General features: G+C 44.5%; 1 protein-coding gene across 1 annotated transcript in view; it reads right to left on the reverse strand.

Moving 5' to 3' along the window:
- Positions 1-19,839, reverse strand: part of LOC138581413 (cytochrome P450 2D15-like) — a 731,414-nt gene that overhangs the window by 560,470 nt on the left and 151,105 nt on the right. The window contains exon 4 of the mRNA XM_069652728.1: positions 18,593-18,753. Coding sequence (XP_069508829.1) covers positions 18,593-18,753 — 161 coding nt within the window. The remainder of the gene's footprint in view (positions 1-18,592; positions 18,754-19,839) is intronic.

Genomic DNA, 19,839 nt, shown 5'->3' on the forward strand with positions numbered 1-19,839 from the left:
AGGGATAGGATTTCCTGGGCAAGGAGCAGATCCGGATGCTTCAAAGAGAGCTTCCCCGGTGGATTGTCGTGAGGCCTCTGCCAAAAAGGGAGACAGTACCCGTGGGTTATGTTCTCCAGAACCCACACATCTGAAGTAATGGCATGCCATTCTCCAAGATGCTGCGCCAGTCTGCCCCCAAACGGCGAACCATGGGACATGGCCTCATGGCTGAGCGGATGCGGGTGCGGCAGTGTCTGAGGGCAAAGAGGCAACTGCCCGAGCGGCTTTGGCACCTCGAATACCTTGCTTTCCACCTCTGGTACTCCTACGGTGGCCCCTTTGACTGGCAGCTCCTCTCGATCTACCAAAGGAAGAGTAGTACTGAAAGGAACCTCCCCTCAATTGCTGTCCCCTAGGATGAAAAGGCGGAAGTTGACATACTGCAGCGCTCAAAGACTTTGCTGCAGCTTTGGAGGTCTGCAACCTCTCAAAGCTCTCGTCAGCCTTGCTGCCAAAAAGATGGACACCATCAAAGGGCATGTTGAGAAGCCGGGATTTCACATCAGGAGCAAAGCCCGACTTCCGCAACTACGCAAACCTGCGTATCAGGGTGCTCGCCACCATGGACCGGCTGATACAGTCTGCCATGTCCAGACCCGACTGAACGGATTCACACATGCCATCCTTGCCATCTTGCACGAGGGCTAGAAAACCATCCCGTTCAGGAATATGCTCAGCTGCAAAAGATGCACAATTCCATAGAGTGTGAGTGAATCTTGCCATGGCACAAAAGGAGTTGGCTGCCTTTAAAGCTATACCCCTAGAAGAAAATACCTTCTTCGCCCAACCATCAAAGCGCTTGTCATCCCTATCAGGAGGGATGGTAGGGTACGCAGCCTGCTTCGCTGGCGCCGTAGCCGCCTGCACCACCAAACTTGTCCACGCAGTAGGGTGCGTGGACAAGTAGCAGGGGTCACCACTGGCTGGGCAGTATTTTTCGGAAGCGACTTATTCACTGCGGTAGACTCTCCGGAGCAGTGCAAGCCGCCGCCACCCTTCTTTGCAACGCCATATGAAATGGCAACACCGGGTCAGATGGGAGACCTTGGTACAGGATGTCTGTCAGATCATCCTGAAGAAAATCAACAGTTGGAACAGACCACCCCAAGTACTCAGTCACCCTTGACATGAGACGCCTATACGAGGAATCAGCATGCGTACCAGGCTCCGGCCTGCCAAACTCAACCTCCAGAGGGGTATCAAGACCACCGGCGTCATGTAAGGATTGACAAAGGTCTTCCATTTGGCGATGACCAGACAACAGGTCATCAGGAACCTCAGGAGGCACAACCCTCTCTTCATCAGACCCTTGCTCCACCGCTGAAAAATACTCCAAGGGTTGGAACAAATCCACCCTCGGAGGAGGAACAGAGTAGGGCTCAAAAACAGGCCTCACAGACTTGCTGAGAGCCTTTCTCTGAGCTTCCACAGCCCTCCGAGGCACCTCCGGTAAATTCTCGTCAAAAGGCATCGAGGGCGCTGATGCAATCGGTGTCGACGTCGACCGAGGTGAAGACAACTTCTTCAACAGCTTTGAGGCTAGAGCCGCGTTTCGTTCGACGGCCACGGTGCCAATGGCGTCGACGACTTCTTCGAAGCCAGAGCCTCGAGAGGGTCCCTCGACGGACATGGCGCCGACGACGTCAATGCCTTCTTGGAAGGCCTCACAGGCTCCGACGGTCTCAACGGCAACGAGGACCGGGGCATTGACCTGGCACGGCTATGGCGATCAACCTTGTCCGATCGCGACCTCGACGGCTCCCGCTGATCGCGCCGACCGCCGGAGCTCGAAGGCATCCAGCTTCTCTCAAAGGCGCGGACGGAACGGGGCCTTGCGATTCGAAAATCGCCATCATCTGCTGGCGGAATGCCTCCCATTCGGCTGGTAACAAATGTTTAGTGGGACAAGTGACCCGCCGACTGGCGGAGTCCTCCGATGAGGACGGGGAAGGCGACCGGTGACGGCGCTTCCGTGAATGCCTAGAAGAGGCAGAGGAATGGCGAGACCCACTTCGAGACCGAGACCCCCTGGGACTTACGCCGACGCGGAGAGTCGCACCTCAAATCGTCGGTCGAAAGACCAGCAGATTTCGACTTACAGGTTTTAGAAACCCTACCTACCGACAACTTTTTCTGCTCTCGCAAGGCCTTCGATGTCAGGGACTGGCAGTCATCGCAGTCACCGGTGGCGTGGCTTTCACCGAGGCACGAGAGGCAAATGTCGTGTGGGTCTGTGATGGACATTTTGGAACCGCAGTCCCGACACTTTTTGAAGCCCGACTTCGGGGTAGAAGAAGACGAAGACATCATGATTCAAGTAGAAGAACCGAGGCGCGTCGAGATTCTGAAGCGAAAAAACTGAACTGAGGCTACGGGCGTTGTGCGTCCTAGATATAACATTCGGTGACATCGACCATCGACGGAGGCCGTCGAGGGACAGCGTTTCAACATCATCGACGCAGGACGCCTACGCCGAAAATGTTTTCCGAGCAGCACAGCTGTGGTCATTACTGTCAAAGAAGTGGAATGCGTTGGAGGACACAATCCCTTCGAAATATGGTTCTTAAATGGTGAGCGCATTGACCAAGTTCCATCTTTCAAATACCTAGGTGTATGGCTCAGTAACAGCAACACGGAGGCACGTATGATACAACTGCGAGCAAAAGCAAAAAACCTGGCTACCCAGGCCTGCGCAGTAAATCGAAAATATGGCTGTTTCTCAATACTACCGGTAGTTCGGTTTTACAGAGTCTAGGTGGTACCCGCCCTAACATATGGCACGGAGGGTTTGCCGAACATCACAACAAATATTTGGTTACAGTTAGAGGGAATCTTTTGGAGGAAGGTGCTGTGCCTCCCTTCTTCAACACCAATCCCAATAGTGCGTCGTGAACTGGGCTTGACTTCCCTGATACTAAATGTGGAATGGAACGCCATGTCCCTTTACAGAAAAAAATGTCTTCAACCATGTCCTAAAATCCTAGAAAGTCTGAAAAAGGAAATCCTCACAGTGAAAAACTTGATGTTGACAAACTGGCATTTGAAGATATCCTCACGACTAGACGAGATCGGAGCCTGCTGCTAAAAAAAAACAAAACACCAGGATGAAGAAAAAATTAAGAGGGTGGGATTGGATTGTTACATTGGAAGCAGCAGCGAGATATAAACTCAATGCCCATCTGCCAGTAGTACTGTGGAAACTGGACTCTTGTCTGTCAATACTTGAACCAAGTGGCAAGAGACCAGGAATCTGCCTACATGTATATTTACAGTGTATTTTATTGATAAAAAGAATTTTGTCCAAATTCAAAGGTGAAGGCTTCTTTTCTGTCAGATCAGCTCGACCGAATTCTTTCAATATTAGTCCCTCTCAACAATCGGCAAGAGAAAAGAAATGTACTTGGCGAAAGGAAAACAATTATCCCTTCCAATGAGGATATCCATTCTGCCTATGCTTCATCTTTAAAAGCCAACAGCATCAGCCTTTATCAAGCCTGGAAGCTGAATCAATCCCAGGGCTTCGACAAATAGGATCGGAGGATGGAGACTGACAACTTAAAGCGGACCGGTAGTGAAGACCCCAGCACCACACACCACTCTCAAAAATGCCAAAATAGATCCAAACGCGGTGGCCTTCAAGGAAAACTCTCAAAAACCAGGGTTGGTAGCGTGATATTTGTTTACTTTTCCCTAGCCCCTCCAAGCAGATAGAAAATTGATAGCTGTTTCACGTAATTGATTTGTGGTTGATTTATGCCAGTCTTCTGTACCTCGATCAATTTGTTTATCTCAGAATTAGGTCTCCTTGTTCCCTTATAAAAGTGTATGTTCTCCCCACTTTCGTTTCCACCGATTCGGTGATAAAAGGAGAACCAAGCTCGATAATGATAATTTTTTGAGTGAAGTTTATGTCCCCTGGTGATCATTAATTTCATTCCGGGGATACATTGGGGTATTTGAATGGGGTTGTTCCCCTTGATAGAGGGTGTTAAGAGATATGGCAGTTGGACCAATGGCCACTTGGCCTAGGGCACGACCTTCAGAACCTAAAGGGTCCATTGACCAGCTAGCCCCCAGTACAGGACAGCAGGACAGACACTGGCAAAGTCCTTGCAATGCCCCCTGAAGTTGAAATTGGGCCTAGCCTGTGGTCACCTTGTTCTATTTCAGGTGCGAGGGCCACTGGACAAGGTACAGTAGGGCCAGTTTGGGAGGGTCCAGTGACCCCTTTTCTCTGGGAACGGCCTCCATCATTGCCATGGCACTGTCAAGCCAGCTGAAATGCCCATTGGACCAGCAATACTGACCAGGCATCTTGCATGACTACAACATTTGCTGTGGTCCACCACCTGCTTGCTATCTGGACTATGTGCTCACTGTCAGAACCCTTATACTGCCTAGGAGCTGCGCCTCCTGTTGAAAACCTACCTTAAGCATAAATTGCCAGAAATAAATTTGTAAGGCGTGAGCTACCAATCGGAGTTAGTGCCTGTGAAAAATACTACTTTAGTTCAGTGTTAAGGATTAGAAGTCTACTTAACCACATTGTAATGCAGCACAAAAGTGGAAAAACAAGAATGTACCCGGCAGCATGTAAACAAAACATGCTATTGAAAGCATCATTGATCAAATCTCTCCCCGACTTAGGCAGTTCCACTCGCTCCTCCTATAAAATGACTTGCTCTATAACTAAGCTCATACTATCATGCACTTGTTCGGCATCATGGAGCAGCTGACTGAAACCAGAGTGCTATATATACATATATATATATATATGTATATATATATATATATTATATATACACACATACATACATATACACTGGCAAAAAACGTTAAAAGAACGTGATGGTTAAGTTGCACTAGCTAAAACCTATGCAATTCAATGGACAAACGTTGTTACAGGGAGGTTATGGTTACAGGTAAAATCAGAAAAAAAAAAAAATCTGCAAGGTATGGTAGGCTAAGCAACCATATCTCGCCCCACCAGTGTGCACTGCAAGGACTAACACCCATGACATCACAGATGCCATCACAAATCTCATTCATGACATCACTGCGACATCACATGTGCATTTAGTTTTCATGGGAAGCCTTCACAAGGGATTGTTATAGTTATGGTGGCAAAAAACTATCAAACATCATTGGAAGAACTACCAAGACAGAAGTAGGTCTGTGCCCAAAAAATGTGTAGGGAGGTTAACGTTTCAAAAATTGTACCTACCATATTGATGACATAACGGGAAGTGATGCCACATCAAATTCACCCAATGAAATAACAGGACATAACATCACTTGAAATAATTTCACATTAACTTTGTCCTTATGACATCACAGGCAATTACCTCAGTTAGCATATGGCCTTCAAGAGATCACAGGAGCAGAGTGCCTGGTGTGCCCAATCCCATATCATCTGAACCATCATGATAAAGAGACGTACCAAATGAGCGGCGTGTACATAGTGTCACCAGTTTCTTCCTCAGCAGAAAACAATTTCCTCTTGAAACATATCAATAACAACAATGTAATTCACCATTCACTTTCGATTTTTAGAACTGGATGAAACCTAGTGAACAATAATATGAAATCACAACACATGCACTACTTCTGTACGAATGAACCATTTTAATGGGTCTTAGTAAAACAAACAACATGTCAGTCAGTAAAGACGACCAGGTAAAGAAATTGATAATAGTGTACTTAGTAGGTAAATGCAGTAACAGTACCTTGACATTAAACAGATTTTGTTTTGTACAGGCCTAACAAAGCCTACACCTTTTAACAAACACAAGTGTACTTGGTGTTACAAACCGTAATGTTACATTAAAATTAGTAAGCATCAGAAAATTGGGGACAAAATATGAGCAAACATACAATACAGGGTTCCAAAATCAGGAGAGCTGGGAGCAATGTAGATGCTACCAGTAGCAGAGAAGGGCCTACCTAGTTTAAGACTCAACAGTTAGCAGGAGCTACATTTGACTTCCACACCAACTACTGGCAAACAAGCAGAACTATGTCAATTTGGGACATTTTGTAATTAAACTTTATGACACATCTACATCAAAATCATTCCCGGAAAAGAATCTTAATTTATTCAAGAAAAAGTCCTCTACACGCGTTTCACCACAAAGTTTGCATCTTCAGGAGGTGAGAAGTACTAATTTGTTCATTTATCCTTTTTATGATTTGGCAGTTTGTCTGATAATTTCACCAAACATTTGCCAATTATTTTTGTACTGGTTGAATGGAATGGGTTCCATAATCCAATGTTTGTGTGATGGAGAGGAAGAAGGAGATACTTCTTTCCTTTGTGGCCGTGAGCAGGAGTTTCGTTGTTAGGACAGGTTATGCTTTAAATTTCCTTTTTTTTGTACATTGATTGTATTCTTGTGTGTTCGCATTCGTTAAAGCATTGGATTGTGTATAAGGTCGCTATAAGATTGTATCAATGTAACCAAGAGCCAAGTATCCCTAAAAAATAATAAAAACATATTATATCACTCAGTTTCCTACACAGGTAATGTGACTTCACAAGGAACAGATACAGTATTGGGGGTTTGTGAAACGTGCATAGTGGCTCAAACAACACATCATTGACTTTCCTACACAGTCACTCAGACCTCAAAATATACACAAACACTGGTGGGGGTCTGTCCAAAGTGCATTAGCGACTTTCAAATGCTATCACTTAGTTTCCTATACAATCAGTCGGACCCCACATGGTACACAAACACTGCCGGGGGCCTCTCAATGTTCTTGAGCAGTATGTCACAAATGCATGTGACAGGCCTGGATAGGCTCGGGTAAAAGAGTGTCTCTTGAAACCATTTCTAGAAGAAATTGGGTGTATTTCAATTTTCGCAATGGTGGAATGGCTAAAAGTGGTGTGCTACAGTGTGTCTGCAACTACCAGCAACCATTTCACTGTGGCTAAATACGCACAGTAGAGGAGAAAATTATCAACGCCCCTTCCTGCCACCCACACCCACAGCAACGACAGTCCCCATTGTCCCAATGTCATAGGCAGCTTGCAGAAAAAGGGAGTATACACATGTGCGTTTACCCAAGAACAGCGACGGCCTTGTCCGGATGAAGCTGAAACATTACTTCTTCCCTTTAAAGTGTCTTCTTTACAGCACAACGACATTGTGTAAAAGGAGGGAAAGCTGCGAAGAGAGTTAAGAGCCAGGACGAACAGGAGCAGGAGAGAAACAGGAAAGAAAACAGCATGAGTGCCTCAAAGAAGAAGCAACGTGCCAAGCTTACTGTCTCCACTGGCTATATCTGATCCAAGAGAACACGTACTGCAGAAAACATCCGAGAAGCATGTTGGAATCGACTAGAGTGCTAACAACCATGCACTGTACCATCTTGGATTCCGTACATCAGGACAAACCGCAGTTTGTTTCCATTTGCGCCGAAGAGACCAAGTGGGAACTCGACTGCTGACAGGAGATGAGAAGAAGGTCAAGGGAGTTACCATTTGAATGGGTGGGCAGAGAGTGGACAAAGAACCAGTGGTGATGGAGAAGAGAGCTAAAGTCATTGGACAGAGGGGTAGAGAGGGAGGGCAGGTTAAAGTCACCAGTGACAATGAGTTGATGATGGGGAGGAAGGGAGTCAATTAGTTGGCAGCGGTAGTCAATAAATTGACCAGCTGGCTGATAGAGAGATACAATATGAATGCCATAGGGAGCAGTGATTGTGGAAATAGTATATTCGAAAGAGGGAGAACTAGCGGCAGATAGGGGTGAAGGAGAGATAGGAAGTTTGGAAGATGCAAACAGTCCTACACCACCACTCCTACCAGTTGGGCGGGGAGAGTGGGTGAAGGTATAGGCAGAGTCATGAAGGGCAGCATGTGTTGCATAGTCTGAGGGAAAAATGCAGGTTTCTATAAGGGTAATGAGGTCAAGAGTGGGTAAATGGGAAAGAAGGAAGTCGGAGGAAAAGGAAGTTTTGTTACATACAGATTCGGCATTCCAAAGAGCAATAGAAAGAGTGAGATGTAGAAGCATACTAATGCAGAGTCTGCAAAGTAGAGAGGTGCTGCGGGTAGATATGAGAAGAGGAAGTGTGATGAAAGTTAGAGGTTTTGTGAATAAAGAGAGTAGGTGAGCGAGAAGAGGTGGGAAAGAGATGATAGGGATAGGAAGAGAGTGTACATGGTTTTGAGCAGAGGAGAACAAAGAGAGAAGTAGCCAGTGGCTACTGATAATTGACTTTTAGCTGAATGTATTGAATTTAGGTGGCGAGTGACTTTTTATGGCTAGCTAGTAGTTTACAACTTATCCACCCAATAGCCCATTGTTACCACAGGTAATCCTTGTTCACTCTAAATGGGGTAATTACCCCTAAAAATGAAACTTACTATGATTTCACTCCATTAAAACAACATACAATTATTACATTCTATTGAAATACAAATGACATGTATTCTGTTGTTATTGCCTCCCAAATCTCTGGTACGTGCAGAAGTTAGTAGCCTACAGGAAGCATGATAGATCCCACTCTATGTTCATGTTTTGTGGTTTCAAAGATTCTAGATGTTCTATCCAATTCATCTCCCACTGTAGTAATCTCCTTTGCATATCACCACCTCTTTTTGACATCACTACTCTCGTTAGAATCACAAATTGTATTTGTGCAATACTGTGCTTTTGCCTCTAGAAAAAGACTGGCTACTGGGGACTTCAGAATCCTTGTTTGAATGTTTGACTTGTGCTCAGTCCAATGGATTTTGGCCTTACATGTTGTCATACCTACACAATGAAAGCCACATGGGCATTTAAGGCCATAAACCACGTTTACTGAGTCACAAGTGCTAGAATGTTTCAGGGGGATTTTTTTTACCTGTTTAGGGATGGCTTATGGACTTACCCTTTAGAATGCTGCCACAGTGCTGGCAATTGTGACACGGCTGTGTCCGTTTGAATTTTGCCTTGTTCTGATGCTCTATACATTTGGCTATTACCAAAATGTTCCTTAATGCCATACCTTTTTTGTAGGCAAATGCTGGTACGGATGGAAAACAAATCTCTCAAGGGTACTATCCAATTTAATCATTTTCTAGTTCCATGTGATTATTCCTTTATTTTTCAGCTTTGAACTGAGTATGTGATAATAAATGTGTTCCACCTTATTGGATACAGTTTCTATTATTTCCGGATCATATTTCCGTTGAATACATTTTTCTTTCAGATGTTTTCCCTGGATTTTATATTCTTCAGCAGAAGTGATGTTACGTCTGTACCTCATAAACTGGCTGATCTGGACACTTTCTAGTGTTAGTTTTGGATGGAAACTTGTAGCTAGGAGTAGATAGGAGTAGACTGTTCCTATTGGTGCTTTTAGTGAAGATCTTAGTGTTGAGCATATTGTTCTTTGCATATACTTCTACATCCAAGAAATGGACATTACTAAAGCTGTGATTGGAGGTAAACTTTATGAGAGGATGCATGTTGTTCATCATTGTATAAAAGTTCTCTAACTCTTCTACTGGGCCTTTCCAAATGGCAAATATATCATCTATATACCTGGTGTAAAATCCCAGGTTCCTTTGCCATCTTTCTTTCTTCAAGACAAACTCAGGCTCTATATAAAGCATGCAGGCATTCACGTAGCTGGATGCCATCGCTGCCCCCATGCTTGTTCCTGAGATCTGAAGCATCGATCTTCAAATTTAAAGAAATTGTTCATCAATACTAGTTTCAGTAAAGTCATGAGGAATCCATTTTCTGCCTTGCATGTGTCCGTGGAAAGTAGAAGACATTCCATTGCTTCCATCCCAGCTGGGTGTCTGATGTTTGTGTGTAGTGATGCAATGTCCAGGGTGAAAAGTAGATAAGGGCTAACACCCTACCCTGCCTATGTATGCAGGTTTGAATATGATCTCTTGGTTGTCCAGAAGACCCTTCAGTGCTTGTCTTTCCCTGTTAGTGAAGTTCATATGTTTACTTTGCTTGAACTTTATTTTACTTAGATCCTCAAGGACCCATTTTTCAAATGTTGTCAAGATAGGGCTTTGCACCTAGGGAGTAAAGTAACTCTTTGGTTTAATCTCTAAAAATGTATGTGGTTCTAGTTCGGCCGTTTCTTTCATGGTTTTAAAGAAGACCCAGAAGCTTCAGCTTCCTCATCAACTTAAAGAAGTCGATTTAGTCTTGTATCAGCATGCTTGGATGTTGTGGTACAAAGGATAAACCCTTCTGTAGTATTGTCTTCTGAAATGTAGTGAGCTCGACTGTTGTTATGTTGATGACTAACTCTTCTTTGAGTTAGTTTCCTGTGGGGATTTTTCTTCTTCCCTGTTTTGGTGGGTTTCTTTCTAAAAAAGATATCGGTCTATTTGATGTTTACAGGGGACAAGTCCCTCCTTCCTCTGACTGATCATTAACCCCTCCTGCGAGTTGTCCCACTGTTCTTTTAACTTGTGATTTGCTTTGTTCCAATTCCCCACTTGAAATGTCTGATGAAATAGTATGAGTCACTGCCCCTTCTTTTTCTAGGTAATTGCCTATTTAAATTTGGAGATTGGTAACTATGTCAAGTTTATAATCTACTGTGTCCCTTTGGAATGTCCTGATTTTTTTGGATTCTAATACTTTTTTTTATAATGATCCAATGTTGTACTGGTATCATCCAAGATCTTTTTAATTTCGTCTTGAAAGTTTCCGTCAGATTATTTTTGATTATCTGTATTTCGTGCTCTTGTTAGTTAAGATGTTGTGCAAGTTCGTCAATGTGAAGTAGAATAAGGACCAGTGAACATTTGTTAAGTATGTCACCACTTTTTAACAAATGCTGGATTTTCTTTGCACAATGTGGGCTCCAATAATACCCTTAGTCCTCGTGGTATTCTTTGTGCTCCATGGTAGGCATGTAATTTGTAATTGATTTCTCTTCAAATTAAAAGTTCAAGCTGTTTAATTAATTCTTCTGGTTGTCTTTTGATAACAAATCTTCACTTGTGGATTTAATCAGACCTAATATTCTGCATGCCTCGTCTTCATTGAAGCCTACGACCTCTGCACGATTTAGTGTGATCAAATCAATTTTTGCAAACGACATTTTAATCTGTATAGTTTTATATAGTGTGCTCCCTCTTTCAATGGTAAACTAATCTAAAATGAGAAAACAAAATGGATTTGCGCAACTCAATTTTTCATCACTACACCTATATTGGCTATATTGTTTTTAAATATTTCCAGTTAATTTCTGGTGCACAATGATGTGATCCTCTCCCTTGAGTCCTATTATATAAATCATCGGGAGGATAGCTCAGGGGCTACGTGTGCTCACCTTGGAAGAAAGACGACACGGAGCACCACAGGTTCGATCCCCGGGTTCACGCTTAGAAACCTCTGGGTATTAAGCACATTATAAAGAACCTATCATAACCTATCATGTCCATCCAAAAACCTGTTGTTACCAATAGGTAATCCTCGTGCACTCTGAATGGGGTAATGGGGTAATGCCTAGTAGCTTGCAACTTGACATTTTTCACCCTGATTTACATGCTGTTTTGGATGTGTGCAACTCTAGACATGTGTCTTAGCCTTTGCCGACACATGTAGTAATCTGCTGAACCCTGTTCAAGCCATCCAAGGTCCAAGCATATCTGTGCTTGGAACACCTCATGAAATCATCGATGGGCACATTTGGTAAACACCTAATGGACCTGTCCATGCATCCCAGCCTGTGTCTCATATCAGAGATCCTTCCCTACAAGATGAAGGAAGCCATCATAACACACTCCTGAAAAAATAGAACATAGACCCCACCATTCTCGCCAACTCCAGACAAATCTTGACCTTACCTTTTCAAGCAAACTTTATTGAAAAGGGCTGTCCCCTAACAATTGACAGATTTCCACCAACAATAATGCACTCTACCATGACAAACTATCAGTTTTCAGACCAGGCAGAAGCACAGACGCAACTATCCTGGAAACCATGGAAGACATAGCGATGCAACTTCTTCACAATCAATCCCTGGGAATAGTTCTCACCGACCTCTCTGCAGTCTGTACCACAGTGGCTCATGCTACCATGCTAGCAAGACTGGAATCACACAAATGCATCATGGGGACTGCCTTGAAGTCGATTCCAGCTCTGCTAGACAATGAATCATCTCAGGTTATATGGGGTCAGTTAGTCTCTAAAACCATCACCTTCCCATGTGGGGTGCTTCAAGTATCAACTCTCACTCTGGGACTTCTCAATCTATACACCAGGCCACTCACAGACATCCTGACTAGACAGCAGTGAAATATTGAGGATCCTGTGTGGGAGTTTGGTGTGCTGGTCAGAAGACGAAGTGGTGTGGCTTCAGGAATAGAAAGTAAAAGTTGAACAATAAACAACTTGTTCCATGACAAAAAATACTTCAGTTTTATTAGTATATTACTGTAGATTCATTACCTTATTATTGCTACAGACCCCCACAGAGAAACTGGGAATAATCAACCATCTGAATTGAAATGTAACCCAAAAAATTACAGACAGTTTAATCCTTAAATGATTCTCTTTGTAACCTTCCACTGCACATAATGCCATACTTAAGGCTGTTCATCCTTCAAACACGCTTGACAAATCAGCTTGGGGATGGTCCTTGCCCAGGAGAGGCAAGGTCTTTCACAACAATGCTGTATAATAGAACAATATTCCTTCCACAGGAAATAAAATATATGATTATTTAGCTTGTGCGCTCAGCCATCAAGTGAGCAACAGACTCCCACAAATAGTATCTGATATATGTGAAAATGTTGCCTTGTCAATGATTATTTAAGGATAGCAATGTCCAGGTAAGCAGTGGAGCCTAAGTCTTTAACCCAATGCCTTTACAGTTGAACATGGAGGAGGGGAGATGCAGTTTAATGTTGACTGTTTAAGCCCACATCGTTACAACATTGGGGCTGGAAACAAAGGGGAGAGTTCTGTGATGAAGTCATATTAACTGACCTCTTTCTGGGAGGCTCTGGGGACCAGGGACGCCAAACAGCTCTATGAAGAGCTGGCTGAAGATGGTATACAGGGAATTCCCCAGAGATCTCACTTATGTCCCAGGTAGCCATGCCTCTTGAGTTCAGAGGTAGATAGTTTACAACCCCTTCCATTCATCCATGGTATTACGAGTAGAAGGGAAAGGTCGATTTGGGTCCCACACAAATAATTACCCAAATCCAACAGTCCCTCAGGGCACCTAGGCCATTGATTTAAGCAAAATGTTAGACAAAGATGTTATTACCCGATTGGCACAATGCCTGTTCATTCCCACTTTCCCATCTGTGAGAAAGAACCCTAAAGGACAGGATTCAGGGACAGCGTGTGGTACACTCACAGATGCAGGCAGAGCTCTGTGAGGCCGAACAGGCCTAAAAATGGCAGATCAGGGATTTCAAACACTCAACAGCCACCAAGAAGAAAATATTTAAAGCAAAATCATGAAAGGGAAGGAAAACCGCTCACCCAGCCGATGCACCTAAGGGGAAGAACCACATGAAAAAGCCTACACAGAGCAAGGGCAGAGGTAATCACGGAACAAGATAGGGGAGGTGTACTATAAAAGCCAGAGTGTGCTGCAGGAAGTGACACATACTGGACTAGTGGCCAGGAAGGAGCAAAGAGGGAGAGAGACAGAGCCAAAAGGGAAGAGCCAGAGCCCCAGCCCCATATTGAATCCCAGTATCCTACATCTGGGTCCCTGGTATTAGCCAGGGACTGATCAGGAAAGGCATTGGCACAGAGAAACAACCTGCAGCTGCTGCATGAAAATATCAGACCCTGGCAAAAACCTTAAGAAAGGGAGAAGAAATACTTGCTGGTAAGAGTGTGTTTATGTCATCATTAGCTAAGGAGGGTGACCCGAGTCTAGAGGATCTGGGACTGGTAGTCACAATGTATCTTTAGTCCAAGAGGGTGAGCATATCTGGGCTTCACATGCACTCTAAAGGGTTCCATGTATTGTTACTGAGGATATTTTCATCTCCAATGTTTAATTTTTGTATGTTCGCTATTTTTAATGTCAAGGCAGCAGACCTTTATTCCTGGGATCTGAGTTTTGCCTTTCACATTGTCTTTCCCGGAAAAGTCTACACATCATATTCACAGACAACAGAATCCCAGAACAGCAACTTATCACGGTTTCCAACATCACTAAGGTACCTGAAATTTACCATCAATTCTCAGACGTGTTTTCAACGGCCACTGTCCAGTCCCTACCTCCTCACCAACCTGAGGATTGTGCTATCGACACCGAAGATGATGCAGTCATTCCCTTCGGAAGGATGTTCATCCTTTTTGAACCTGAGAAAATAGCCTTACGAGAATACTTGGATACCAATCTAACCAACGGAACCATTCGTCCTTCCAAGTCCCCTGCTGGAGCCTCTCTATTCTTCGTGCCCAAAAAGGACACTAATGAGCTCTGACAATGCCTGGATTACCGAGGTCTCTATCAGTGTACCCTCAAGGACCGTTATCCTTTACCACTCATTCAGACATTCTGGAAGCCTTACGTGGTGCTGTGATCTTCACCAAGCTGGACTTACGGGGTGCTTACCATTTGATCCGTATTAAGGAGGGTGATGAATGGGGGACGGCCTACAGAACGCCTTTTGGACATTTTGAATATCTAGTCATGCCATTTGTTCTCGCTAATGCCCCAGCGGTATTCCACTCCAGCGGCTTTATGGACCGAGTCTTCTCAGACATGTTATTCCTTTTTGTGATTGTCTATTTGGATGACATATTGATTTACTCCAACAACCCGGTCTTACATCAGGAACATGTTATCCTGGTTTTGCAACATTTACAAGACCATAATCTGCTGGCCAAACCCGAGAAATGCATCTTTCATGTGTCTACCGTCTGTTATCTGGAATTCGTGCTAAGTCCCCAAGGTGTGGCAATGGATCCAGCCAAGGTTGAAGCCATTCTTTCCTGGCCTGCTCCTAACTCAGTTAAACAAGTCCAGTCATTTCTGGGACTTGCTAACTTCTATAGGAAGTTCATTCCGACATTCTCATCTATTGTGCAACCTATTGTTTCTTTACTCAAGAAAGACACTCCCTTTCATTGGTCAACAGTTCAAGAAGCTGCCTTTCGGGAGTTAAAACACAAGTTCACTCAAGGTCCCATCCTGGCTCAACCAGACATAACAAAGCCCTTCCTGGTGGAAACAGATGCCTCATAGTATGCAATCGGGGCAGTGTTAAAGCAAGAATCCGGGGATAATCAAGAACACCCCACTACCTATTTGTCTCGGATGTTGAACCCTAGTGAGACACACTATTCAGTCTTGGAAAAAGAACTGCTCGCCATTCGAAAAGCCTTTATGGAATGGCGCCATCTCCTCTTGGGTTCCAAATACTCAGTACTGGTACGGACTGATCATCGGAATCTGCAGGTCCTACAATCGATGGAATGTAGAAATAGCCGTCAAGCCCGTTGGGCCTTTTCTTCGCCCAAAACCAGTTCCGCATTCAGCACGTACCCAGGACATCCAATATGATTGCTGATGCACTATCCAGATGACCAGATTATATGCCAGAAGAAGCATGTACTTTTCCCAAGATGTTTCCAGACACAGTGTTCATAGCCCAGGCTAACACTCTATTGGACAACATACGGGCTGGGACCCTGACTTCGGACCTCTGGAATGAATGCTCCAAAACCAATCAATGGTCCCTGTTTGCCAAGGATGGCTACCTCTTCAAGGACAAGAAATTGGTTGTTCCTACTCAGATCACAAGAACCAAGATAATGAACCTTTGTCATGACACATTTCATTCTGGGCATCGTGCTATTAAGGCTACTCTTCAAACCCTTCAGAGACATTTTTGGTGGCCTAGGATGATCGATGATGTACGATCTTACATACAGGCATGTGCAGTTTGCAATCAGAACAAGTCCAATAACAGGAAACCAGCAGGGTTACTCCACCACCCTAATCAGCCATCCCGACCCTGGGAGGTGATAGCCACAGATTTTATCATGGATCTCCCCCCTTCCAAAGGTCATACCACCATTATGGTTAGCATTGACCTGTTTTCCCACATGGCCCATTTTAATCCTCTGTTCAAGCTGCCTTCGGCACAAGAAATGGCAGGGATTTTCGTGACCCACATCTTTCGGCTACATGGCCTTCCTTCCAAAATCATCTCTGATTGTGGACCCCAATATGTCTCCAGTTTCTGGAAGCACCTATACCAGCTGTTGGGTATTCAATGTGCCTTATCATCGAGATGCCATCCTCAGACCAAAAGGGTAAACCAAACCCTTGAGCAGTATTTGTGATGTTTTGCATCTAAAGTCCAGGACGACTGGTCAGTGTTGATTCCAGTAGCCGAATTTGCCTACAACAACTCCGAACACTCTGCAACCAAGACAAGTCCCTTCTTTTGCAATCAAGGATTCCATCCGTCTGTTCTGCCCACACTCTTGCCTCACCCTACCCTAGTTCCTTCAGTCAATTCCTGCTTAGCTTGATTAGTCACAATACACAAGAATGTAAAGGGACATCTAGAAAAGGCCAGGATGGAGGTTAAGAAACATGCAGACGTCAAACGGTGACCTGGCCCTATCTATGCCATTGGTGATAAAGTCTGGCTTTCTTCCTGACTATTACCCAAACACCTAAAACCCAACAAGCTATCCCCTCGCTTCTATGGACCATTCACAGTGAAGGAAATCATCAACCCTGTGGCTTTTCGACTCCGACAACCAGAATCCTGGAAGAGAATTCATCCTGTTTTCCATACTTCCTTACTGAAACCATACCACCAGTCAACCAGGACAGCTCTTCTACCTCCCCCTGTTCTCGTCAACAATCAGATCGAATTTGAGGTCTCCAGGATATGTGACTCAAGATATAGGAGAGGTTGTCTTCAATACCTGGTGGAGTAGAAGGGTTATCCACCCAGTGAACGGACATCGGAACCTGTGTCCAACATGAACGCCACCCGCCTGATGCAGCGATTCCATCTGACCCATCCAGGCAAACCTGGGGGTTCGGAGTTTAGAAGGGGGCATGCTGTCATGAATCACCGATTCCGCCCCTCTGGACAACATGGTCCCTCAAACACTGTAGGATTGCATCCATTGTACATCCAACATGGCCGACGCCATGGGGAAACACACGGTCTAGTCTCCCAGTAATGCCTGTTACTTCCTTGAAAAGAGACACGCCCCCGCCTCGGCGGGTCTCTACGATAAGCGCGTCCGTGCTGTTCGTCCCGGCAAGTTGCATCTCTGATTCCTTTCCTTTGTCCCGCTTTCCCTAATCCTTTGGCTTCCATTTCAGTTAGTCTTCCCTTCCTTCCCGGCATGTTGTTCCGTGCCGCTCTTCGCTATCTCCGCTTTGCAGAGCCGTGCGAGCTACTTCTATACTTCCTGGACTCGTTGTTTTCCCTCCTGGTTTGCTACCGGCCTTTCCTGGTATCCTTCCTGGAACACTGAACGCTCCTGTCATCGTATCCTTCCTCGGCAGGCACCCAGTAACACATCTACATGTTACCTGCCTGCATACTGGCGACGGAGGAGACACGCCCATTCCTGTACAAGACCCGAACTTCTTTAAAGGCGAAACCTGCGAACACAAGAAAGAAAACTTCAAGAAACAAACAGGTGAGCCAAGAGTCTAAGGACGCAGCGTGTGACGATAACTGCCCATTTACCCCAACCCTAAAATGGCATTAGCCCCTTTCCCACACTTACTAGATGTTCCTTTTTATAAATTATAAATTGTAGATGGCGATTAATATTTTGCAATCAAAAATGGGTGTGATGAATATTCTGCAATTAAATCACTGGGTCTCCCGAAAGATGGGGAGAGCAGTACTTGATCGTAGTAGAATTCATGTATTGAGCTGGGCACTATAGCCCCGAGACTGCAGATTAGATTAGGGCATCCAGAATGGATCGGTGCTCCTTTAGGCGTGCCCTTTCTCCCTTTTGAGTGAATTCATCCTTATCCTGTATTATATATAGTCATACATAAGTTTTAAATGAGAAACCCCCAGGCACTACAAGTAAATATCCAACGTCACCCTCTTACTTGTAGAAAGAGGTGTTGAACTGCGCTTGTGGCTTGAGTGCTCTGTTGGGTCTACATCACACATATATCCAATAGAGCTTTATATGCCTTAGTACAGCAATCACAGGCTAAGAACAAGCTCAACGCAAAGATGTGAAAAATGCAGATAAAAAACCCCCACGGCAAAAGGACCCCTGCAATGAGATGGGCTAAATCCAATATAAACATCTAATGTCAGGTTCCGCCATCACACAATATAATAATGCCACAGAACATTGCCCAGCCCCTTCTGAAAAATACAAGGGTTGTTAGAATGTTATGCGGGTGAGACTGCACCTGGGCTAGGCACCAGGTAGGAGAGTGGCTGGTGCTCTTAAAGCGGTCATAGTTTTTGGGCTCCTGCACAAGGCAAGAAGAGTTCAATGTGGGGGGGAGCTCATTCACTCTACCCAGCCAGAACCTAAATAAGGTAGAGGCTGTAGTACAAGCCTTCACCATGTGTTCAGCCTACCTGAGGGAGCAGTCCACCCCCACTCTTCAAACTCTCTTCAAACAGATGCAGCATCCTCTGAAATTTCTTATCAGTGTACTCAAAGCGATCTCCAAATATGATCGAGCAAATTACATTGCCCACCGCATTGTTTACAAGAAAATGTGGGTCAAACGGATGGCCTGTGAAGATAAAATTGAGAGACAAATGGACATTAATTATGAATCTACAGAGTTGCGGTCAGGGCTGGACCTAAAACAATAGTCATATCAACAGTATAAATCATGTAATATCTGAAGTCCGGTATCCTCTGACATCTGTGCAGAGGATACCTGAGCACCAACACTATTAAATAGGCCTTTGCCATTAGCTGATCACTTTGGTCTTCCTCTGTAAAACATCATCCCCTCCTTCAATCCCTTTAGCTCTGATGCCCATCCCTGAATCTTCTCGCTGATCCAGCAACAGAAGGCAGGTATGTGGCTGCACCTATGCTGCGGGCATAACACCTGCTGCCCAACTCTGCTTGCTTACAAGGAATCCTTCCTTACCCACTGTACTGCCCTGAACCTCGCATTTGTGTCCACTGATCACAGTTGATGTTAAAGCATGCAGAGATGAGAATGTGCATTGCGTTTGATCTAATGCAACACATTTACGATAGAAGCAACTTTTTCCTGTTTGTTTTATGACAGTTTTCACTTTTTGCCACAGCAAGGATCAGAATATGTTCTAGTGTCCATGGCAAGCTTGTTGTGCTGGTCCCACTAAAGCACAGTGCCATCTTTGACATGATGGTCCACCTTGATTTTCAGACTTAGAAAGAACCGTGAGAAACCTGCAGTACCAATCAAATGCTTTACATTGTTCCTTGAAGAAAATGTGTAACAATTATGGCTCAATCATTTTAACTGTCCCCACTGCACTTCCATGAAGAGGCCCTAAAGGGACGTATCTGCCACCTATTCTATCTGAAAAATCAATCTATGCTGCCAGTGGCCAGGTGATATGTTATTTATGTGTTAGTCATATGCAAATGACAGCCAGATGGATGAGAACATTGAACGGGGTCAAAGTTCAAAACATCAACAACTGACAGTTATTTCATAGATGTGCAACACGGAAGTCGATTACATGAACTTCTTCCAAACCCACAGAGCAAACTAGCCGTGTAACACTCTTACCCCCATTTACCAACTCTACGGTTGGGCAGGTAAAAGGGCTTCACATTGTAGGGTGGAAGCTTGTCCAGGCATGATCCTGAACTC

This window comes from Ambystoma mexicanum, chromosome 3p (genome assembly GCF_040938575.1).
Source record: "Ambystoma mexicanum isolate Mex_15411 chromosome 3p, UKY_AmexF1_1, whole genome shotgun sequence".
NCBI lineage: Eukaryota > Metazoa > Chordata > Amphibia > Caudata > Ambystomatidae > Ambystoma > Ambystoma mexicanum.